This window comes from Sorex araneus, chromosome X, assembly GCF_027595985.1.
Source record: "Sorex araneus isolate mSorAra2 chromosome X, mSorAra2.pri, whole genome shotgun sequence".
NCBI lineage: Eukaryota > Metazoa > Chordata > Mammalia > Eulipotyphla > Soricidae > Sorex > Sorex araneus.
The window spans coordinates 233,105,788-233,131,071 of record NC_073313.1 but is presented as its reverse complement, the minus strand read 5'-3'; the positions used below and the strand labels follow the sequence as shown (position 1 = coordinate 233,131,071).

Here is a 25,284-nt window from a genome sequence, read left to right as displayed (position 1 = left end):
TTTTCTATTGAGTTCTTGATATATATACATAGAATGATTACAGGCATCATCATTTTTCTTCGGCTTTTATTACTGTTTAATTCTTATACAGATTCATGGGAAAAATTCTGATTCTAGTCAGATTAAGTAATCTTGGCAAACTCCATACAAGTAAACAAAGAAGACTTTTGTAATATTGTCTAAACGTTTTTTCTCTGAGGTTTTCTTTCATCAAATAATCATATCAATGTTTTATTTCCCGTAGCTAACACCTTATTTAAATGAGACTCAATTCCAAAGCATATAAGAACATACGCACATAAAACGTACTGTAGTGAGTAGGCCAAAAGTTCCAGCCAAGTGTGCTATCTTTTACGTAGCACCAAGTGACATTTTGTAAAAGTACAATGGTAACTATTCATTCTGTCAGCCTCTGAAAAGATAGGCATGAACTGCATGCCAGAATGGAAAATCTTAAGCTTCGAAATCAGACAGCTCTTGGCATAACCTCTCTACCATCACTCTCTCTGTGACCTTGGGGAACTACGTATCTCTCCACAGAGCTTTTTCATCTGAAAAATGGGAGTAACAAATTTACCTCAAAGAGGCTGCAGAAGAGTTAAATGAGAATTTTGCTATGAAAGACAGCATATAATCTGACACATTACTAGACACTAAAGAACTGTTAGTTTCTTTTTGCTTCTGCATAAAATGCCAGTAGTGATGTATTCTGAATCTGTTGTCTATACAAAAAAACAATGTAAGGATGTATTAACTGCAATGTCTTCATGTCAGTAAAGAATTAAAATAGTCTAAGTACAAGGAAATGATTGCAAAAGGTATATTCTAAATTGTGAAATGCATGCCATCATTTCAAACAGTTTTAAAAAATATTTTATGAAAAAAGAAATTATTGCCTTAGAATTTAAGTGAAGAAAGTAAAAAAGAAAATGTGTATTATAACAGTTAATATTTACAGAGTATTGACCATGCATTTTACATGTTTACAATTACAAAAAACCTACTAGGTGCTATATTTATTATTCTCATTTTAATAGAAGCAAAGACGGTAGTTTAAGTAGCTTACAGTAACTATAAAAAATAGAATCTCAAAGTGTCTCATTCCAAGGCTCATTTAACTACTAAGTCTTCAGTAAAAATCTCTTAGATCCACTATAGTGATAGCCTAAACACATAGACATCACAACAAAAATAAATGTATGCACATCTGCACTCCACAATCACACATACATGCATATCTGGGCGAAAACAGAACAGATGCTAGTGGTAACAAAAATCTCTAGGTGGTAAAATTTTAGCTAATTTTATTTTGGGGGCAGGGTGGGGGCCAAGCCACACCTGTACTGCTCAGAGCTTACTTTTGCTGTCATGCTCAGGAATCACTCCTTGAGGTAGCTGTGAACAATATGTGCTGTCCGGGATCAGCCTCATGCAAGGTAAATGCCTTAATCCCTGGGCTTTCTTTCTGGCCCTAAATTTTAAATGATTTTTAAAAAATCTATCTGAATATCTTTTAAAACTCAATGAACATTACTGTTTTGAAAAATGTGACTCCCTTATAAAAGGTAAGGTGCCATACAAATAATAATTTTTATTTCATTTTTCAGGTGCCAGGAATTAAACACCGGGTTTACAATGCAAAGCATGTGCTCTACCATAAGAAAAAATTAATATCTTTATGAAATGATGGTTAATTCCTTGACATTAATTTGGGTTCATTTTTTTCTTTCCATCTAGTCATGAAAAAAAAATTCCGTACATGAATACAAAGCAATCATACTTAAATTTGATGATATTTGATGTTAATATGAAAAGTCAAAGAATTATGTGAGAGAAAACTCTCTGTTCAAATAATACAGTATTTTCCACTTACAGACAAGCATATCCATAGGTGACATGATGCCATCAGCACCTTTTCTGCCATGGTTGTTAGTGACACTGCCATGCACTCATTTATGTAGACACTGGGACACTGTTTGGACATGCCTCAGTCTGATTACTGTCTATCCCAAGAGATGTGAATATAATGATGCGTTGGAGTGACACCTAAAGAGTGACTTCCTGTCACCCCACCAGTTTATTTTCAGAGCAATGATTCCATAAAGAGAACTGAGGATGCACTAAAAAGCAATTCCTCTGTATCAAACTAGTTCATATGAGTTGAAATTATTGGTGACATGAGTCTAGTTTATGAATTATTATTTTATCTAAAATTAAAAGTGGGTTATTTAAGTATGACTTTTAGTCAAAATTTCAAAAAGAAAAGCTACTGCAATCTACTGGTATAAATTAATCTCATTTCATTTCAGAGCTTCTTTACCTTTGGTTTTACAGCCATACCCTAGCGAGTTCAGGGACTGCTTCCAGTGTCCATGTGCTTAAGGATCACTCCTGGTGCTGTTTGGAGAATGAAGTGGTGAAGTGGAGTGGAGGATGAAACCTTCCTTGGTCTCCTGCATGCAAAGCACATACTCCAGCCTGCTGTACTATTTCTCTGGCCCTACATGTTCTAAGATTCCCAGTAAGTGTATCAACAGTGTACACTACCTGGGCATCTATTTCTGACTGTATCTTCTTAGATAGCTTGGGAATAAAAAGTAAATACAAGTGAGACATTACCAAGCCAGTAATTTTTTCTAGTAAGCTGACACAATCCACATATTGAGGTCAGGATGACTCTTGCATAGAGCAGACACAGCCCTCCTCCCACTGGGCCTGTCTTGGCTGCATCCACAACAAAGAAAGTGCCATTCTTTAATGCAGTTGACAAGCAAATGTCATGTCACCAATATATCGAAGTTTTAAAAAAAAGAATTACCATTCAAAATGTCTCTATGGAGAAGAAAATGATTCATTAAAAAGAAAAAAATTAACAAGGATAAATGTAAGATCCTATACACAGGTTCACAGACTTGGTTTTGAAGCAGTTATTAAGAAAATATGACTTGGAAATTATATTTGACTTCGAATGCAAACTAACAATGTGCTGCCCCTGATTTGAAACAGAGGCCAACACAATATTTGACTGGATTAATAAAACCTAGTCAGGGTGGCGGGAACAAGGGAATTGACAGCAGCAGTGTTGTTCTATTGCTCAGAGATCTCAGGAGCATGGTGCTGATGTTTAAAATGGCATAGGCAGAGTGGCGAGTGGCATGGGAAACACTGGCTAAAAATGGCTAGAACCACATAAACCAAAAAAAAGAGAATTTTAGAGACATAAACACAATGGCTGTGGTCAAACATTTGAAGAACTACCGCACAGAACAAGCTTATCAATTCCGTGGTACTTCAAGAAAGGCTGTACAAGACCAACAGGGAAGCTGTCGAGTCAGATTTAAGCACATTACAGTGAGGAAGAGGTTTTGAAAATTATTTTCAAAATGTGTGCTTGAGAATGACTACTGGGTCCAATTACAAACAAGACAAGGACCAGTTAGGGGCAGTGGGGGATGGGGACAACCAGGAGCAGTGCAGACTACTGTCAGCAGAATTACTCAGTGACACACATTTGTGAACTCCCCATTCTTGACAGGATACAGAGGCAGCTGGCTGACAGCAATAGTGAAGAAGGCTTATTTGCTTGAAGGAATCAGGATATGAAGACCATAACCTCCTCCCTTTCTGATACCCCCAGTTTATACACCTGTGTCATGTCAGTGGCAGGTATGAGGACACTTTCTGTACATCTAACTAAACAACATCTAAATGTGCCTCTTCCTAATAAGTGGGAAATAATTATAAATTTAAATGCAATCCTGAAGAGTTCAGAAGGTGAAATTCTACCAAAGTTTGAAGATTATAAATTAATGTTGTCATAGCAACCTTAGTTGATATCATCCATTGCAGCTGAAACAGTTCTTGCTCTGGGACTACCCAAATAATAAATGAGTTTTTATATTCAGGGCCAGAACCAGTACTAAAAATGCTTTTACTTGTAATGCTTTTATTTTTAATTTTTGAGGCAGTGAATTCACATTTTCTCCTTGAGTGTTCACAATTTTAATCTGACACCAACCTGAGGGGATGGTATTCCGCTGGTATTAACAGGTGCATAAAGAGTCCAAGATATCATGAGCAGACAGTACTGTGTATGTACTGAATACAATCCATAGCCCAGATTTTCAAGGGGAAATTAATAAGAGAGGACAAAGACTTTGCAGATCAAAACATTAGCTGCAGCCAGCATTAACACCTTTTGCCTCCCAAATGTTATGGGATTTCCTATATTTCTGTAATAATCACTGAGCGATCAGAAGGGGCAACATGTTGGATGAGACTGCCTCACTGCTGTTTACAGCACAACAAATGTTTTTTCTTGGTTGTGTATTAACAATCATTATAGGATATGAAATTCAGCCCACATGGAGAACAATATTGTTCCCAATCAAAGCCACTTTTTTCCCTAGTACAAGAAAGCTTTCCCTCCCTTCCTGTAAGCCACAAAAGCCACAACAAAAGAACTTCCCAAACACCCACAGCTGAGGAAAGAACGGCTCCAATAAATACATAAATTCCAGCCCTGGTGTCTAATTTGTGTACAAATTTTTCTTTCTAGCATTATTTAGGTGGTTTTCATTATTTGTAGTTTATCAATGAAGCATAGAAATGCAAGGTTATTTTGATGGCAATGCACCTGACTACTCAGAGATCCAAAAACATACTTTGTTTATTTCTGTATTACCCTGGCAGAGGAGGTAAACATGCTTTTTATCCATGGGTTCATGCTGTACTCATAACCCAGATGAATATTTTCATAAATGCAAACCATTAAGCAGGACTGGCCTTAAGCGAAATGTGAAGGCAATTTTCTTCTGTCTTCTTCATTCCTGAATGGGTAAAATCTGGGTTCTGTGACCCAGATTTCTCTCTTCTCAGTCTCAGAGATGGGGCTATAAAATTATTCAACCTTCTTAACATGGGTCTAGTAAGTTTAAATTACCACTTCCATGGCATTTGCATTTTAGGCCCTGGTGCAGGGTCCTTTAGCTCATTTTAGATTAGTCATAACAAAATCATTACGAACCAGTAAGGTTCTATTAATTTCACTTTCTACATAGGAAAACTGAGGTTCAGGTAGATTAAATAATTTGCTTAAGTTCACAAAGCCAACCAATTACATGAGTCAAAATCAGGACTCCATGCACCAAAATGCATTCCTTTTAAACCATGCTGATCTTAGGAAGTCCTAAGGGAACAGTTCTCATAATGTATGCTTTCACATATTTGAGAGCAGAGAAACTGTTGATTCTTGAAGTGGCCTTTGAGTAGTATAGATTCTGAACTCCCCACCTTTCTCATCTACATGTAAGACCAGGCTTCTACTGAAGACAAAGAAAGGAACACCTCAGAACTGAAGAAAAATCAGCTCTATTCTTGCCTTCTCTATCTTATCTCAAGATGTATATATGGCACAAAGGGGGGAGACCCAGAGATCAGTGGGGCAGTCAATTAGCAAGCACTTTTTTGGTGTCTGGAGCCCTAAGGAGGGAACAAGTAAGTATGCGTGCGAAGTATTCAATTCCACAAAACCCTATTTTAATTAACCAAATTTATTGCCATTTGCCAGAAGCTATCAGAAATAAGACAGAAGGGAGTAGCAAAGACTCACCTTAGAGCTTGTAGCTGAGTAAAGTCTACAGTCCAGGGAGATTTAGAGATGTATGATGGGACCCTTAGCAAAGACAAACTGAGATTCCTATATCAGTACTCAATGCAGAACTTGGAAATGTGGGAGACAAAGGGGAAAGTATGTTAACCAAGAACGGAAAGAAGCTGACTTAGAACTTCTGGGATAAAATGCTTTGAACAAAGCAAAATTAAGCCAATTCAATGATGCACGGTGTAGGCAGAGACACAAAGGAGCTGTACCCCAGCCCTAAACAGTTGCCTAAGCCCATCACATGCCCTGCAAAAAAAGATGAAGTGGTCACAACTCTTCACAGGCCACTTTTGGTGGATATCAGACTTTAAAACTTTAAGTTTAACTCATTAACTTTCCCCCTTAACACAACTACATACAAATGACTAACTGGTAAAGCAAAAACTGCTTAGGGCTCAGGGGAGTCTTCTCAAAACCAAAGGGTCAACAAAACACTGCACACAAACTACCAGGAAAACTGTACTTAATCACATGACCTCTGGGGGTGGGGGGTGTCTGACCAGGGGTATCTGACCCTGCTGAACTCTCTGAGAGTCATGGTTTCTTCCCTCATTGACAGGTTTCTCCTTCCTGCTCCAACCTGAGAAGTCTGATTTCCTCTCCCATTCTGCGTTCCTACAAAGAAAACATGAGGTTCTGTGTATCTCTGAGAACAAAACAGTACCTTCTGAGTCTTCTGACAGACTACATACCCTTCTCTTAGAGCTTTTTAGGCAGATGCTCCCAAGACTGCTGCTTTTAGTATATAAAAACAGAGACAGCTAACTTCAGTAGAGCCTGACTGGGCACACAGCATGTCATTGTGTTTGATGTACCATGACAATGTATCACACATATTATTGAGGTTCAAAAAGTGGTGACTGATTATCTTGGTAAGGACCCTGGAGCTAGACATTGGGAGAGCTGGGACTGGATCCACTGGAATGGATCAGTGGCAAGATGAGGAGCTTGAAGAGCTAGGCATGGCTCCTCCTGCTGCATCACAAGCAAGAGGCTTTCACTTGTCCTTCCCTTGTTTCTGTTATCTCCCTGTCCTGCACAGGCATCGTTGCTTCCCAGGTCTGAGATGACTGATTAGGCTAAGGAAGACACAGGCTTTAGCTGTGCTTTCTGCACTGTGTATATTGCATGGATGACTCCAGGCTGTAGCTTTTATAATCTGTGTCTCTCCAGTTCTGAGTCTTAGCTCAAGCACTTTATACCTCTGGATTTAAGATGCTGAGCAACTGCTGCTTCTTCATACCTACATGGCTAATTTAATTCTCCAAAAAGATCAGAGGCTTGGCCATACAAGATGCACTCCTAGGAACCAGGATATGTCCTATACCAATGCTGACCATTAATAATGTATTTTTTTAACCCACTATATCCAAAATATTACTAATTCAATATATAATCAGTATCAAAATTTGTTTATCAACTTTTTTCCCCAAAACAAACTTTCATTATCCAGGTCTATTCCACTGTTAAAGCAAATATCTCCTGGGATCAGCTATTATCACAATGCTCAAAATCTACCTGCAACTAGTGGTTCCTATTCTGGACAGCAGAGTTCTATAATCTCTTCTATCCTCCCATCCACCTCCCAGTTCTTTCCTGGAGCACTTCATCTCTGTAGTAGGGGTGCAAAGGACAGGGGTAGATAGTAAGACCAAGATCATTAGAGACAACTTTGAGATAGACCTAAACGGAGAGCCCAGGTCATAAAGGAGCTTTTGTGCTATGCATGGGAGCTTACATTTGATCCTGGAGCAGTGACTCTGCTAGAGGATTTCAAGCAGTACTGTGATCAAATTTGCCTTCTGGAAAGGTAGCAGCTTGGAGGATTGGAGGAGGTAGGCCAGGCAAGAGAGACCAGTTACAGGCGCTGCAGTAATCCTCTAGAGAACTGATGAGGGCCTGAACCAAGCTAGTAATATCAAGGGCAGATTCAAAAGGGTCTGAGAAGTTATAATCTACAAGGCTTAGAGATCAAAGAAATGCAGTGGTGGAGGAAAATAAATAACTCCAGATAATAATTTCTAGATTTTACATTGAAGATACTTTCTAAACTGATATAAGAGAACACAAAAGGATTACACTGGTTGTGGAAGGGGTTTTGAATGGAATGAACTGAATGAACTACATCAGATGACAGAATGGAATTCAAAGATTCAGGAAACAAGGAAAGATAGGTGGATGAGCTGCCCCAGGGCAAACATGAAGGGTGACAGAGGGTAAGCACTACAAGACAGTAAGGACTTGGAAAGGGGTAGGAAAGCCTACAAGAAGTTGAATATAGAGCAGCTGGGCAAAAAGGAGGGGAATCAAGAAAGAAGAATAAAAATAAGTGGGCAAAGGTTTCCAGGTGCAGAGAAGGAGCAATAACACCAAATGGCATACCCAGCGAAAAGTTAGATGAGAATCCCAACCAAATAAATCTAGTAACTGAAAGGACAAATAAGCATGATACCAAATAATCTGGGAGGAAGAATAGGTTTGGAGGTGTGATTTATGTATAAGGACTAGCCCTTCAATTTGCTGCTTTCAAAGTTCAGGAATGAATTGGAACCTAATCAGATTGAGGGAGAAGGGGCCAAAAGAGCTATCTGTCTCCAGTCCACTCATCATACAGGTTGAGGAAGATATGCATTTTCATGTACTTAGGAGGTCAGCTGAGCCCCTAACGAGGAGAGAAATTGAGGATCAAGCTCCTGGGGGAAGCGGAGAGGCAATCAACCACAACGATGAGGCTCAGACTAGAAGCGGATAAAAGAAAGTGTGGAAAGGAGATGCTGAGATTTATAAGGAAGATGTAACTTTACCACTGCGCAACAATTTTTCTTTATTCAGTATATAACTATACAGAGATTTTTCTTTAATATGACTACATGTAGTGTATAAGGAGTTGCTAGTTATGTGGACAGATCAGCAAGCTTGTAAATTACCAACTTTTTCACACACCTTTGGAGTTGACCTAAACATCACCAGGGTGACAGCCATCATCTTGAGAGGCACAGTGGTTGCTGACAGCTAGTGCCTCTCTTGATTTGCTGGGTGTATATGCTCTACTGATAGGTAAATATTTTCACTATAACTGTTCGTTATATAACTGCTCCTACAGAGTAAGAATTAAAAAGTCAGGGCTTTAGGGCACACCCCCCTGCCAATAGATTTATCATCCACTTATCAGTTCTACATATTCATTCAAGTTTTATCTAGTCTACAACCAAAGCACTGTGATGTTTACTGAGATGACTAGTAAGTACAACTATCAGGATGATTTTCATATTCACCTGACTCTGAATTTCTAATAATTTTCTAGTAATTTTGTATTCAGCTGGCTCTGAATTTCTCAGGTTGCTGCTGATAATCAGTGCTTTGTAACAATTAGCATCTTGATCTCTAAAAAGGATCAATCAATCTCAGTGTTAGGAAGGGTCTTAAAAGTCCTCCTGGAAATCGATGTCTGTGTCCTTTCATCATGCAGTACACATTCCTTGTCTGCTTTCAAACTTCTGGATTTGACACCTGCTGTTAACCTGTTATTCAGTATTTCTAGGCTTCAGTATTGCTGGTCAGTAAAATGGTAATGAACTTCACAGCACTTTTTGGAGAAAGTTAATGCACTTATCTAATTTAGACATTTTCTTTTCTCCCTCGCATTTGAATGCATTTAGTTATGGAGAGATTACCACCTCATTAAAAATAGCACAGTCCACCTTCTACACTGCTGGTGGGAATGCCGGCTAGTTTGGCCCTTTTGGAAAACAATATGGACGATTCTCAAAAAACTAGAGGTTGAGCTCCCATTTGACCCAGCAATACCACTCCTGGGAATATATCCCAGAAAAGCCAAAAAGTATAGTCGAAATGACATCTGCACTTATATGTTCATCACAGCACTGTTTACAATAGCCAGAATCTGGAAAAAACCCGAGTGTCCTAGAACAGATGACTGGTTGAATAAACTCTGGTACATCTATACAATGGAATACTATGCAGCTGTTAGAAAGAATGAGGTCATGACGTTTGCATATAAGTGGATCAGCATGGAAAGTATTATGCTAAGTGAAATGAGTCAGAAAGAGAGAGACAGACATAGAAAGATTGCACTCATCTGTGGAATATAGAATAATAGACTATAAGACTAACACCCAAGAATAGTAGAAATAAGTACCAGGAGGCTGTCTCCATGGCTTGGAGGCTGGTCTCTCATTCTGGGCAACTCAGAGAAGGGAACACCAAGTAAAATGTGGTTGGAGGTCATGTGGGGGAAAGATGATGCGGGCCGAATATAGACTAGAGACTGAACACAATGGCCACTCAACACCTTTATTGCAAACCACAACACCTAATCAGAGAGAGAGAACAAAAGGGAATACCCTGCCATAGTGGCAGTGTGGGGTGGTGGGAGACGGGACTGGGGAGGGGGGAGGGATGTTGGGTTTACTGGTGGTGGAGAATGGGCACTGGTGAAGGGATGGGTTATCAAACTTTGTAAGGGAGAAACATGAGCACAAAAATGTATAAATCTGTAACTGTAAAAAAATAAATAAAATAAAAAAAAATAGCACAGTCCATTGTAGGACCCCTTTATTCACATGAACCCAGATCTATCTCCCTGAAATTAATAACCATCTGCCTTTGTTCAACAGATCAAAAAACATTTCTATAGAACTAGAAGCTGGGTTCTAGATTAACAGTATGTTTGCCTATTTGCTGAGCCTATTTAGGTACACTGGGAAATGTCCTTCAGAAGACTGGCAATCCAGACAATTCCTCCTCCTATGACCATTTTAACCTTCACTGATATTTCCTGATGCAGATGCCTTTTCAAGCATTCAAAGCAAGCTGGTTGCTACCTAGGAACACACCAGTTATATTGCTTTACAAGATTTATTTTGTGCTTTATATCATGGACAGTTCAGAATTTGGCACCAAAAGTAATTATTGCAGGTATCAGTATACCCTTTTAAGTTCCATTACTGAACACTGTAGACCCCAATGTCCAGGACAGCCTTATCAGGGATTCATATTAAGAATACCCTATGGGGAGTATGTAACATACACAGTGTACTACACAATGGTAATATAATAGAGCACTAATGTCAGGATCTAAAATGATTGAAAAGATTGCCCCAAACTCCCCATGTGCCCATGCTTCTTCACCCCTGTATTTTCAACAATAGTTACTGAAATCTTACCCAAATTCTTTCAATGACCATTTCAAACAACTATCACTTTAGGAATGCCCCAGACTCCCCACCACCAGGAGGAAATGAGTTTGCTTAGACCTGTGTTTCTGAGACCCTGTGTTATTTCTCCTGCTGCACTATAAACTTCCCATCAAAAACAGGGTATTGAACAAAATCATTAAAAGTTGAAAGATAGAATTTTGTCTTAAAAAAATGTGACAGGAAGGCAAATTCTTCCCTGCCTCATTGCTCACCCCCAGATAGGGCACCCAAGATATTTCTCACTGATTTTTCAAAAAAGCTTTTAAGTGAAACAGTTGGGCAGTCCTGATGTTGTATGAGGGTTTAAGGCCAAGTAGCTAAACTTTTATATAATGAATAAATAACTCTAGCCTAATTGTTTTATGTATAAGAAATGAGCATAAGGCCTAAATGCTTTTATTTTTGCCCATGACTGGAACCTACCACTCCAACTTAAAGTAATGACAGGCTCCCTAATTCCAACTCACAACTGCCAGGCTCCATCACTATGTCAATTCTGGAAAATGCCAAAACCTCACAGCATGATGAACGAAGAGGCTGATTATAACCAGTGAAGAAAAATACAGGGAAAACCTCCTTCACAGATGCCTCCTTCAAATGCCTCTCTCTTTTATCGAAATCCAATACTAATTTTTATGTTAACAAATACTGATGAGGTCATGACTAAATGTCATGTTGCAAGTTAGTTTCTAGAGACACAATGGTGAACAATATGCAAGCAAAAACAAGACTCATCACTAAGAACTAAACAAAAATAAAACTGCCCTTCTAGTTTTTACTTGGTAAGACTGCAGTATACAAGTATACTCATCAAGCACTTTCTATGCCCAAGGGTTCAGAGATGGCTTCCTGATAACAACCAAGGTATACCAATGTCCTAAATCAAGCCGGGAAAGGAAGAATTCAGGACATAATAATGTAAAAGAGTACTTGAAGGCCTAAAGTGTCATATCGACAAAAAGGCAGAAACTAATGAGTAACATGATCAGGGCATGTGAACCTGAATCTCAAGACTAAGATTAGGTCACAGGGAAAATGAAGACATTCTAATAAGCATAGTATGAACAAAAGGGTGCACATCATTTTAGAAAAGCTATAAGATCTGATTATTAGGAATAGAGAAGCAGGTTAGAAAGAAGAAAACAAATTGGTGAGTTAAAATTGGGCAAGACTAGGAGGGGTATTAAAACCAAGGTAAAAATTTTTACAAAAATTTTTTAAAAATCAATAAAACCAGGGTAAGAGCTTGAATCCTATGTCCAAGACAATGGGAGTAGGGGCAGGGTTGAGAGGGTTTCTGTCATGGAAAGTTTTTGAACCAGAGCAAAGAGCACTGGCTTGAGAGTCAGATAAATCTGAGTTCCTGTTACACAATCCTAGGAGTTCCAAGAATAATCTTATGAAGACTGCCACAGTGGGAGTGTGTAGATAGAGGGAAACTCAACTGCAGAGAGGCCATGAGGAGTGTAAACATCCTAGAACACAGTGATGTCTAATGGGTTGGACTGTCAGTAGAAAGCTGAAGAATGAAAAGAAAATGTGGGAACTAGTTACAAAGAAAGATGCTGCTACAAAAGAAGCTAACAGATCTGTTTCCAGTTTTACGGGTAAGGAATGGCTCTAGGTCCCCAGTTTGGTAATAAAGATAAGCCTGGATTATCATAAAAGGGAAGAAATTTTTATTGTGAAAAGCGTTAGCAGGGAATATGAAGTGTCATGTGGCCTTTAGCCTGATAGGAAGACATCCACCAGCTGCATAAATGGGAATGGAGTAGAGATAGGAGTAGAGATAAAGACTGACACATTAGAAGGGAGAAAATACCTTCACATTTAAGAACTTTTTTTATTAGAAAATTAAAATGTTAGGTATTAGCAAAAATAATGTAACTGATAATAAAACAGCAGAGAGAAACACACCTTTACAGATTATTTTACTTAGCAATGGGATTCAGGGGATCCTATCCATTATAACACAGAATGAATAAACTTCTGTAGAAATTCAACATATGGCCTATTTACATAACAAGCATCACAACTCCAAATTAGCCATTTTGATATGTCAAGGAAATAACACCTTCATAGCAGACTACTTAAAAAAAAAAAAGACAAGAAAAAAGAAAGGTTTGTTTTTCACCTATAATTATGTTTACTGGGATTTTAACTGTTTGTGTCATGAAAATTATGTTTTAATTGTGTAATCCCACTCAAAGGCAGAGTAGTGACTGGATGAATGAATTAAATTACGCACAACCATTTGAGGATCGATACACAGACTCCATCACTTAAATCTGTTCAAATCATCTATCTGCCTGGTGTCTTGTGCCATTCTTGGAAAAGAAACTGTTCTGTGTACAAAAACTACAATGACTATATAATTCAGTCATCATAAGTAACAGTAAAACATCTACAGAAAATGACTAGGAAAAAGGAGCTATGAGTAAGCAGTATTTGTCTAAGGCAGACAAAACCCACTCTCCTCTTCCCATATGGTAAGACAGGAGGTTGCAGCTTAGATCTTACGAAGAGCAAACTCAAATTCTTCCATTTTATCAAAACTGTAACCAGAAGTTCCTGTTCTAGTTCATCTCATAAGATGCAGATAAGAACTGTGTAAAGACCGTAAAATAAAAGACTACCTCCTAGGGATTTTCTCTTTTAGGGGTGTGGGGGCAAACCTAGGTATTGCCTATGGACCTGGTAGGCTATTCCTCTTAGCAGTGCTGTGGGAACCACTGATGCCCAGGATCCATAGAATAAGGACCACCTCCTAGGGATTTTCTTTTTTTTTTGGGGGGGGTCAAACCTGCTGGTTTTGGGATGGGGGTGGGGGGCTATTCCTCCCTGCAATGCTGGGGGAACCATGTGGTACCCAGGGTCCAATCCAGGCTGTGTGGTGTGTCCCCACTTTGGCATTTGTCAATACATGACCATCACTGAATGTTCATGGTTAATGACAGTACAATTCTATCAACACACTAAGAAATACATAAACATCAGAACCCAAAATGAGGCTTTCCTAAAGTTTAACTTTTGATGGACACCATTTCCGTTCAGAGGGCGAGTAATTAGGATACGTGGCCAACAGGCAGCCCTTCAAGGCCTGTAACAGTATGGCCTGAGCATTTTCCTCTCCTGATCATTACCGAGGTGGCAGAGCAGCAGCAGATGGCCACAGACACCTTTCCCACTTGAAAGAAAATCAGTGCCACAGAAAATAACAACTGAAGACTTTCACAAAGGGCTCCCTAAAACAAACGAAACAGAAAAGGTGTCTAGATAATTTTGCCTATCTACATAAGTGCAATAAACAAAGTTGATGTCTATGAAATCAAATTTAATATTCTTGGAGACAGCTTTTAAGGGGGAAATTGGTAATTATTATACTCCTTTCCCAGATGTTGAGTTTTTACTGTCCTCTTAAATATTCTCTGTGTTCAATGATTACATTTTATGCAAATTATCCTTTGGGACTAGTCTAGTTTGTGCGTTAAAGCCATACAGATACAGATTTTGACTTATTTTTTTGTTCTGCTGCTCCATAAAATAGGTTTGAACAAAGCTTGAGTTTAATCCAAAACTCGTAATTAGAGACTGAAGCATTATTTGCCTTGTCAAATAGAAAATCATCCAATGTTGATTTTTTTCCCTAGTTAGAGATCCAACTAATATTGTCACCAAAGATATTTTTAAACACTACAGTTAATCTGCCTTCATCCACACAACACATCACTGCTTTCTGGTTAAGTGACAATTTTATATAGGTCTCTGAATTACTTGATCCAGATGGTAATCTTAATCTGTATTGCCAGAGAATCCTTCAAAATAACCAGTTTTATTATTTGAGTTTTATTTCTTTCCTTCCACAACGAGGCGATTTCAGACTCCCCGTCCCTTTCCCCTGCCATTCCACACACCTACTTAACCTCTGGAAAACCCAATTCATCAGAGAGGTAATGACCAGCTAAGACATGTCATATAGGTGACACGACCTTACTCTTCCAAATGCCGGCATAAAATCTCTGCAAAAGTTCTAAAAATCCAGCTGCCTGCTCCTGACTTGAGAGGGGACTGACAAAAGTTTAACGCAACATTAAAAAAAAAAATGTTTAAATGCAGTGAGAAATATACCACATATCCCCCATCCCCCCTCCCCCACACCCCTCAACACCACCACCACCACCAAAGACAGCGGCGGTTTGAACTTCAAGGTTATTATTCTCTAGCTCTCAAGTTAGACTCTTCCGATGTTCAACGAGAAATGCCGTACAGAAAGCCGCTTCCCAGGGCAAAAAGCCCTGACATCCACGAAAGCCACCCCGGGCTGCAGCGAAGCGAAAGCTCAAGAAGTTGACCAACACACCAACCGCCCCCTCCCCCACCCCGCCACTAGAAATGACCCCGTTGCGAAGGCCCGGGAGGGCTCCGGCCGCATCTCGGTGCAGGTGACCAAGTCCCAGCCCGGCACCTCTTAGTTCGGCGGTGAACAACCGAGCCGAGGGCGATCGAGCGGACCAGCGAGCGCGTCAGCCAGCAGGAGGTGCCGAGCCGCGGAAAAGTCGAGTGTGCGAGGGGACGAGCGGCAAGAACCCTCCCGCCGCCTCCCCAACCACCTCTGTCCGGGGCTTCAGGCCGGGGCCGGCGGACCCCCACCCCGGTCCGTCTGCCCTGAGGCGACCGGGGGCGCAGGGTGGCTACTCCCGTTGCCCCGGCCGGTGATCTCCGCGGCCGGCGCGACCGCCGCAGCCCCCCGCTCCCTCCGGGCGCCGAGGGGCGCGGGTTTCTCGGGACCTGCAGCCACCCCACCCCCCGCTGCCCTCCGCTGCCCCCCGCCTCCCCACACCCACCCACCCCGAGCCGGGCGGCGATGGAGTGCGGGGTGGTCCCGGCTCAGGCGGAGCCAGAGGGCGGCGGGGGGGCTCTGGGTCTCCCACGGCTTTGGGAAGGGGCCGCGGGCGCTCCCGCCGAGGAGAGGGCGAGCGACCGGGGTCCGCGGCCGAGTGCGAACCCGGGCGAGCGGGCGGGTCCACGTCGGAGCGCGGCGGTCTCTCTCTCTCATACACACACAACACACAAGCGCGCGCGTACACACCACATACACACACAACACACAACTGTACACACACACGCTTGCACCCCCGGGCGCGCAAAAGAGCGCCGGACTTCGCTCCTCCGCCCGCCCGCCCGCTCGCGCGGACCGCAGAAAGGAAGGACCGCGACCTCAGCGTCCGGTTCGCGCCGCGCCGCCGGCCGGCGTCGGCGCCGAGCGGGGGCCACACCCAGCGCCCCCGGGAGGCGGCGGGGGGTGGGGGGGGGGGTTGGGCGGCCCAGGCTGCGGAACGCGAGGCCGGGGCCGAGCCGCCTCCGTCCCGGCCGCGCAGGCCCCGTCTCGTCCGCCCGAGCCCCGCGTCCCATTCCGGCGACCGGGGCTGGGAAGGCGGGGGTGGGGGTGGGGTGGGGGTGCCGTTCTCGGGGACCGGCGGCTGGAGCGGGGACGCCGGGGTGGGGGGATGGGAGGGGGGGTCCCGGGCTTACCTCTGCGCCGAGCTCCGGCCGCTCTGTCCCGAGCCGGGCGGCGCGGGAGGGGGGCGCGGTCGCCGCGAGAGGCTCGGCGGCGGTGGCGGCCCCTGCGGCGCGGAGGGCGGGACGAGCGGGAGCCGCTGCCGGGGCCGCGCGCCGTCCGGAGCTCGCTCCGCGCAGCCGGCGCTCGCGGCGGAGGGCGCAGCCCGCTCGGCCCCCGGACAGGATTCCTTCACTGACACAACTCGGGCTCGGATCAGCCACACGCAGGGCCACTCCCGCCCCTCGTCCGCTGCCCCCGCCCGCCCGGCCAGCCCGCCCCTCGGTGTCACTCACCCGAGCCGGCGCCCCTCGCTCCTGCTCGCACACACAGGCGCTGCCCGCGCCTCTCCTGGCTTTTTGTATCGGCTCACACGCACGTTCTGACAGAGACCCCTTCCTTCCACACGCCCTCCCTCAGTTCCTCTCCCACCCCACTTCCCAGAAGAATCCCCGTGCAGCTTTCCGCACTTTGGTCGCCCCACGCCAATCTCCTCGACTTCTCCCAAACCCCTACCTCCAGAAATGTTTGGTCCTTGTTATTCTGAGATTTTTTTTTTTTTTGGTTGTTGTTGTTGTCTCAGCTCACACGTGTTGCAGGAGCGTCTTTCTCCTGTCCCCTGAAAAATGAACTTTGCCCTCGCCCCCTCGCCAGGCCCTCCCCCCTCCCCCGTCCCAGCTCCTCCTCCCAAGCTCCCCCACTCCCAACACACACACACACACACACACACACACACACACACACACACACACACACACACACACACACACCAGCTCTTGTCTGCAGAGGAAAGGTGCTTCCTGGGGCTGAGCCAAGCTCACCCTGGAAGAGAGTCAATTCCCAAATGATCTGCAAAGCTGGGCGCGGAGAAAGTACTGGGGCGCGGGGCTGGCCTTAGCCTCCCTCTCGCAGCCGTGCGCGCGGGGCTCCTGCAGGATGGTTTGTTTCGAAACGTGTGTGATAACCGACTTCCAGAGAGACACCCTGGGCAGCAGCCCAGGGGTTCTTGCCGGAGAGGGGAGTACAGCCGTGGGGAGAGGAAAGGCAGTTTCCTATTCGTGATGGAAGCACTTTGGATAACACACCTCTTCCAGAGGCAGTCGAGTGAAATGCAGGCAGTTATCCAATTCGGTTGTTGTGTTTTAGAGGGTGATTTCCTAGCCTCCCTTTTTTTCCATTTCTTTAACTCTCCGTGGCTCGCTGGGTATCACAACCTTTTGCAAGTATCAGACCAGAGCTGTGGGTGCCTCTCACACTCCAAACTCGCAAACAGCCCCCACCCCAACCCAGTGCACAGCAGAATGGTACATCACCCGTTGTTCAGCAATTTATAATTTGAAATAAAATACAAAACCTTGGGTAAAGTTCAAATCGGTTAACATAGTGTGTCTCTGTTGACAAAGAAGGTATAGCCATAATAAGAAATTGAGCTAAAAGTAAAGGAACTAATTCTCTGGCTTATGTGACTTGTGGTGATGCTTCTTACTGGAGGGGTATATGGGTCATGTGATTATTTAACAGATAGTTGTAAGTACTTTGTAAATACTTGTTTAATCTTTCAAGCAATTCTACTAGAAAGGTGTTTTATTTTTAACAAATAAACCGAAACACAGAGAAATTAAATACCTTACCTAAATTATTTAGATAACACTAGAGGGAAGATGTGAACCCATACACTTCAACGGTATCTATGTAACAAGAAATGTTGCTTCTGGAAATCATATTAAGTAAAAATATAAGGAATACTGTCCGCACTGCTTGTTAAATTTAAATAGAAAAGGTGAATTGTAAATCATTAAACTGGGAACTTTGATGTACCTTTCAAATCCTTTGGCAAAATACTTAAGTTGGGTGGGAGGTCTCCCTCTAACTAGAATTTCAAAATGAATAATGGCTTGCCTAAGAAGAGCTTTGAAATTAACATTGAATTCAGTCTTCCTTTCCTTCTTCTACCACCTTATAATCTTCCCAGGACTCCAGATCTGACAAAGAAAAATGCTTTCAAGAACTGAATACAACCAGAGGGAAGAAATCATTTTCAGACACAGGTACCAGCCTTTTACATTTGAGGGCTAATTCTCACCAAGTAAGTAGTAGCCATAAGAATAACTCTGATGTATGTTGAGAGCAAAAATGTTAAGGCATTTAATTAATAAAAAAAAAATAAATGGAGACTAACAGTACAGTAGTAGCCACTGTACCTCAAACTAGACTAAAATATTCTCTACTGGGAATGGAGACCTAACCCATGAAAATGAGACTATAAAGCAACTCGAAAAATAATTATAGCTTCCAAAAGTTCACTAAGGGAAATTTTAAAAAATCAGACTTTAGAAAATTTTATGGACTGTGAATATTAAGTCAAGCTTAAACCTTTTGCTATTCAAATTAATTTATTGGGTGGGGAGGGAAGGAAATTTATGTTTGGGGAAGAGAGGGTTTAACATGCTATTTAAAATTATGTTAAGGGTCAGAATGATAGTATAGTGGGTAGGGCATATGGTCTTATATGTGGCTAACTCAGGTTTGATACCCAGTACCCTATATATACCCGGAGTTCACCGGGAGTGCAAAGCAAGGAGTAATCTCAGCACCACCAGGTATGGCCAAAAATAATCAAACAAAAAATGTTAAAACCACCAAGCTCTAGCCTGTTATTGAGAGATGCTAGAAACATTATCATTAGAGATCCTTAACTTTGACTATATGCAATGACTGAGTAGAACATGGGTATCTCACCTGGGAAGGAGATGAATGTGTTCTCTGTATGGTGTTCATGAGTTGTTCACAAATACTCCAGTCTGCTTGTAAACACATGTTAAGTTTGCGCTCTATAACCCCTCTAAAGCACAGTGTAACCTTTGACTTGCTTCGTCTTAGGGAAGGTGGATGGAAGTGATGAATATCAGTTTTGGACAGAAGCTGAGTTCTCACATTCAGTATCTCATTCTCCTTTCTTCCTTGAACTATAACCAGCAAGGATCCTGGTGGCAGTTGCTCCATCAATGAGAGTAAATGACAATGACAATGATGATGTACTGAGTAAGTAACATGAGTGAGAAAGAAACTGTGTTGTTCTAAGCTAGTAAGGTTTGGGGGTTGTTTGTTTCCACATTACAGTCTAGTCTAATTTTAATTTAAAATAGAGAGGAAGAAACAAATTGCAGGGTATGCTATGATAGATGACAGAGAATGGTTAATAATTCCACCAATGTTTTCTTTCCCTCCTGGGTGCACAGCAAATTCACATTTGCTGACTTTCTCTGTAGTTAGGTGAGCCATTCAACCAAATTCTAACTGACATTGATGAAAATTTCAAACACCACTTACATGCCCCACCCATGGAAAATTCCCTGTATGCTCCCTCTTTTCCTCCTACCAGGTGCAAACTAAGGACTCTGAACTGATGAAGTTACTGACTCTTAAAACAGAATTCAGCAAACTTTATCTGTAAAGGATCTTATAATAGAATATTTTAGGTTTTTTGTCTTACCTGGTCTCTCTCACAATTACCCGTTCTACTGTTTTGCAGGAAAGCAGTCCAGAAATTAAATAGACATAGCTCTGTTCCTATTAAGTAGGCAGTGAATGGCTATGGATTGTGGATAGTCATTGGCTGACTTCTTACCTAGAGGAGGATAGAACTCAAGCTAGAAGGAATTTGTCTCTGGGTCACTCTATGGTGTTAAGTTGCTAAATACTCACATTGAAATATTACTTGAGGTTTTATTTTTTTAAACCAAGTTATGTATAACTAACATACTATATTTTTTAAAAATCCAGGTGTACTATAATAATCTACAAAAAGGAACTATAAAAGATTACTCCTGCAATATCTGCTACCTGTATAATAATAGTAAAGAAATGTCATGACAGAAGTTATACAGAAAATATTAGACATATTTAACTACATAAAACTACTCTTTATGTACAGGGGAAGGTGCCATAAGTAATATTACCTAATGGAAGAAAATATACACAACGATTTAAATAAATGAAAATATAGGCAACACAAATACATAACAGGAAAGAACCATTGTACAAAATTACAGATAGTTTCTAAAAATAAGAAAATAGGCACAGAAGATGAAAAAGTGGTTCTCAAAATCAGGAATATGTGCTAATAATAACTTTGGTCACGCATTTCCATTATAAGTAATCTATACTACAGAAATACTGACTGGAACGATAGCACAGCAGGTAAGGCATTGCCTTGCATGCGGCAGACCAGGGTTCAATTTCTCTGCCTCTCTCAGAGAGCCTGGCAAGCTACCGAGAATATCCTGCCCGCATGGCATAGCCTGGCAAGCTACCCATGGCATATTCGATATGCCAAAAACAGTAAGAACAAGTCTCACAATGGAGACATTACTGGTGCCCGCTCAAGCAAATTGATGAACAATGGGACAACAGTGCTACAGTGCATGAAAAAAAATTACATGTATAACTATTATAGTATTTTTAGGCACCAAAAGAAATTGAATCACATAAATATTGGAATGGTGAAGTTTATGAGTTCATAAACACTATGGAATAATAAATATCCTGTTTTAAAATGAGGGAAGTAGTTATACAGCATCTGAACAAGTGTTTTTGATATTTTTTGAATAATAAAGTAGAATATTCTTTTTTAAATTTTTTTTTGGGGGGTCACTCCTGGCTTTGCACTCAGAAATTTCTCCTGGTGGTGCTCAGGGACCTGATGGGATTCAGAGAATTGAACACAGGTCTGGCACGTGCAAGGCAAGCACCTTACCCACTGGACTACCTTTACAGCTCCAATATATTATTTAGAATGATAAAACATCATGTGCTTTAAAGGGGTGGAAGGGAATGGGGAGCAAGATCCATGTATCTGGAAGAACGGGCCCACTCTTGACTCTGGTGACCCTTAGCGTGAGGAACTTCCAGTTTAAACTTTGTACACTACCTTTTTTCTCCTCCAGATACTGTTTTTATTTTCACAACTTTTTTAAAATGTATGAGGACAGGGTAAAGAGAGCCTAGAAGAACCTGTAGTAGACACTAGTTATTGCTCAGGGCTTGAGGATGGACAGAAGAACAAAGGCTAGTTAAAGACTTGCTGAGACCAATCCAAAGCAGTGAGTCATACCCTTGGTGTTCTGGTGTAGCAGATCAAGCTGTTGTGACCTGGGACCAGTGTTCTGTTTGGAAATTTTCCAGGAAGTAGATGACTTGGGGAGAGAAGGATAACCTTGCTGACCTGAGGGTAAAACATGTTGGAAACAAACAAAAAAACCTTCACTGTCCCTTGGCTGAACTTGCTTAATTCACTTGCCCTGGGGCTCAGTGTTAGGTTAACTTTTCACTGTTGAGGACTTGTTGATTTGTTGATTTCATTTTGTTTGTTAGAGAACAAACTGTTGACATAAATAAATATATATCTCACAGAAGTTTTGGTTTTGTTTTTAAAGTTACAAGTCAATATATGTTATGGGAAGTTAATTCCAATTTCATTCAATTTTAACTATGCCAACAGGAAGACAAATAACACTAGTGTCTCTTGTGGGCAAATAGTTAGCATTCATTCGGACTGAGTGCATTCATTCATTCCTTTATATGTATTAGTATCTTCTTTTACCAAGAGTATCACTGTATTACTGTCATCCTGTTGTTCATTGATTTACTCGAGCAGGCACCAGTAACGTCTCTATTCCTCTCAGCCCTGAGATTTTAGCAACCTCTCCTTAGTCTTTCCCAATGATTAGAGGCTTTTTCAGGGTCAGGGGAATGAGACCTATCATTACTGGTTTTGGCATATCGAATACACCACGGGTAGCTTGCCAGACTCTGCCCGTGTGGGACATAAGAGAAAGACCAAAGTAGTTTTGACAAAATCCTAATTCCTAGCTTAGCAGAAAGTTTCATTTGCTTGTTAGTAAAAGAATGTACACTGAAATTTTGCATCATAGTATATTACTTACCTTATAAACAAAAACTCACAGCTATTGTTTTGCAAGTCACACTGTATGTGTGTGTGGGGGGGGGGTTGTGACTCTGCATCTTGTAGTAAAACCAAACTCATTATTTAAAGAAACCTCTAACTTCCTCTGAGTCACAGCATATAAGTGAGCAAAGGGCAGATTTGGACATTTTTCTGATTGGCTGGACTCAGATTTTGAGTCCAAATCTTACTGTTTCGGGGCTGGCTTTAAGCAGGAGTGTGTGGTGGTATTTGCTAGTGCTGCCATAACAAGGATCTATGCCATGCCACCAATGGGGCAAGAGCATAAACAATAGGAATCTGTTGTCTCAGTTCTGGAGACTTAGAAAGTTCAAAATCCAACTGCCAGCAGGGTTCATCCTTCTGAGGGCTGTGGGGGAAGGCCCTGTTTGTCCTCTCACCTGGGTTATAGATGACTAACTTCTCTTATGTCCCTTCGTTTTATCTCTCTTTGTATCCAGATCCCTCACTTATTTTATTATTATTATTATTATCATTATTATTATTATTATTATTTTAATCACCATGAGGTACAGTTACCGGCTTACAGACTTTCGTGCTTCCGTTTCAGTCATATAATGATCTAGTACCCATCCGTTCACCAGTGCCCATTTTCCACCACCAATGGTCCCAGCATCCCTCCCACCACCTCCCCTCCACCCTGCTGTGCCTCTGTGGTGGGGCATTCCCTTTTGCTTCCTCTCTCCTTTTGCAAATCCCTCACTTTTATAAGAATAGTTGTATTGGATTAGGAATCACTCTAATGACTTCTTTTAAAGAACTTAAAAAAAATAATGTTTATTCTGAGGTACTGGGGGTTAGGACTCCACTATCCATTTGGGGATTAGGAGGAACACACAGTTTAACTATAATCAACAGTAAAACTGACAACTAAGACTGGTTATTTTGGATTTTTTTTTTAGTTTTAGGCACAATGATGCACAATATTGATACTGGCAGGACTTCATGGATAAAACATTCCGTCACCACACCCTCCAACAGTGTCAGCTTCCCACACCATTGCCCCAATGTCCCCTCTCTCCTTCCTATGCCTATCCCCATCCCCCTGCAGTGATATGTGTCCTACTAAAAACGAGTTCTCAGTTTCTGTTGCCTTTGAGTGTTTGTAGTTTCCTTACTATAGTTCTTTACATTCCACACATAGAGAGATAGTTCTGTGTCTGTTCCTTTCCTTCTGACTAATTACACTTTAAGGGCCCAAAAACTCTATTCAGAAAAAAAAATCTGCACTTCTATATTCATTGCAGCACTATGCACAATGGCCCAAATCTGGAAATGACCCAAATGTATAGGATGATTGAAACTTGGACTTTTTTCATCAGACCCCATTCCCTGTACTTTCCAAAATATCTTCTCTGTTTCTCTTCCCACATTCCTATTGATTTCTATGCATTGCTCTATCATGGTAACTAGGTAACTGTACCTCTCTTTCTCTTAAGGGAATCTACCCCCTGTAGGCAGGGAAAGTGACATTTTAATACTTTATGTCTAGCACAATGCCTGACCCAGACAAGGTGAATGAATAGACAATGATACAATATTCACCTTATGAAGAATTCTAATTCATACTGGCATTTGTATTCCTTATTGTGCAACTAAGTATACATAAGCCTATACTCATTCCTGTGAAACAAAATAATGTGAAAATATGAAAATATTTTTAAAAGAAAGGAAAAAACATGTTGGATATACTGTGGCACATCATGGACAGTCACACCTCGATAGGATATAGAATGCTGAATTATGAAAGTCCAAAACAGGGGCAAAGGATGCTTAGATTCAGCTGCATTATAAATGAAGCAAGTTCAGCCAAGGGATACTGATTTCTGCTTACATTAATAATGAACTTTAGATTTAGAGTTTAATTTTAAAGTTATAGTTATAGAAAGAGGAAATATTTCTACAGCAATTATTGTATGGCTAATAAATAGAGTTCATGAGGTTGACAATTGGGAACTGTGTGATTGTAAAACCTGAAGAAGACAAGTCAGGTTTTACAACATATCTTAATAGCATTCTTCAAGGAGAAACACAGAGATGTTGATGAACTTTCCTATCTTCACTGAAGACAGAAGAAGAATAGTTTATGCTACTGCATGCAAGAGTTTGGTTGACTCTGAAGGAAGGATTTCCAAAAGAATACCAAATACTAGGTGGATTTAATTCCAACAAAAGCTGTGGTTTGACATCTTTCTGTCATCTAAATGAAAATTCCTAAAATATATTTGAAGTGAATTCTTTCACATACTAGCCATGAGACCTTGGAATAAATGCATTATTTCACTGACGATTTATGTCTTTACTCAGAAAATGCGTTTAATTTTTGACCACAGCAGGCTTTAGGTGGTTGAATGTGAAACATGTAACCCAGTCCCAGGTGGACTTTTCAAAAATATTATTAACACTGAAAACTATAATAAATATGTTTACTATGTGCCAGACATCATTCTATTCATATATTGCACTGTTTAATTTTGGTGTCACAACAATCATTAATCATGTGAAGTAGATGATTTTTTTTTTCATTTTTGTTTTGGGACCATTCCCAGCTCTTGTGCTCAGGGCCCATGCCTAATGATGCTGGAGGGTTGGGTGGGGGGTTGTAGGATTACATAGCTTTAGGTAGTTTAGGTTTATTGGGTTACTCCCGTCACAGTGCTCTCATTCCTCTGTGTTTATTTGTAGCTTCTTTCTTAGTGTTCTGTTGACTTGTAAATAATGTCTTTCTCTTCTCCTTGAATCCTTTGCATAGCTTATTTAGAGCAAGTCCTTTTTGTATGGACAAAGAAAGACATTTATTAATATGCCTTTGCAATTGGGATTTAATTGGCTTTGAATATTATTAATTCCCGGGCATCTA

General features: G+C 41.3%; 2 protein-coding genes across 7 annotated transcripts in view; both read right to left on the bottom strand.

The window, feature by feature from the left end:
• Positions 1–17,278, bottom strand: part of SPATS2L (spermatogenesis associated serine rich 2 like) — a 202,974-nt gene extending 185,696 nt beyond the window's left edge. Inside the window, exon 1 of one of the 6 annotated variants that reach the window (XM_055122610.1) lies at positions 17,260–17,278. The gene's annotated coding sequence lies outside the window, so the exon portion shown is untranslated. Of the gene's footprint in view, positions 1–15,729; positions 15,804–16,413; positions 16,643–16,734; positions 16,816–16,954; positions 17,086–17,259 lie in introns of those variants that run through there. The other 5 variants (XM_055122607.1, XM_055122608.1, XM_055122612.1 and 2 more) reach the window with 5 other exon arrangements.
• Positions 15,405–19,441, bottom strand: LOC129399871 (myelin-associated oligodendrocyte basic protein-like). Its single transcript, XM_055121260.1, has 3 exons — positions 19,178–19,441; positions 16,414–16,628; positions 15,405–15,546 (listed from the first exon to the last, which is right to left on the bottom strand). Exons 1-3 carry the CDS (start codon positions 19,439–19,441, stop codon positions 15,405–15,407), a joined length of 621 nt encoding a protein of 206 aa, XP_054977235.1.
• Between the last annotated feature and the right edge of the window lie 5,843 nt (positions 19,442–25,284).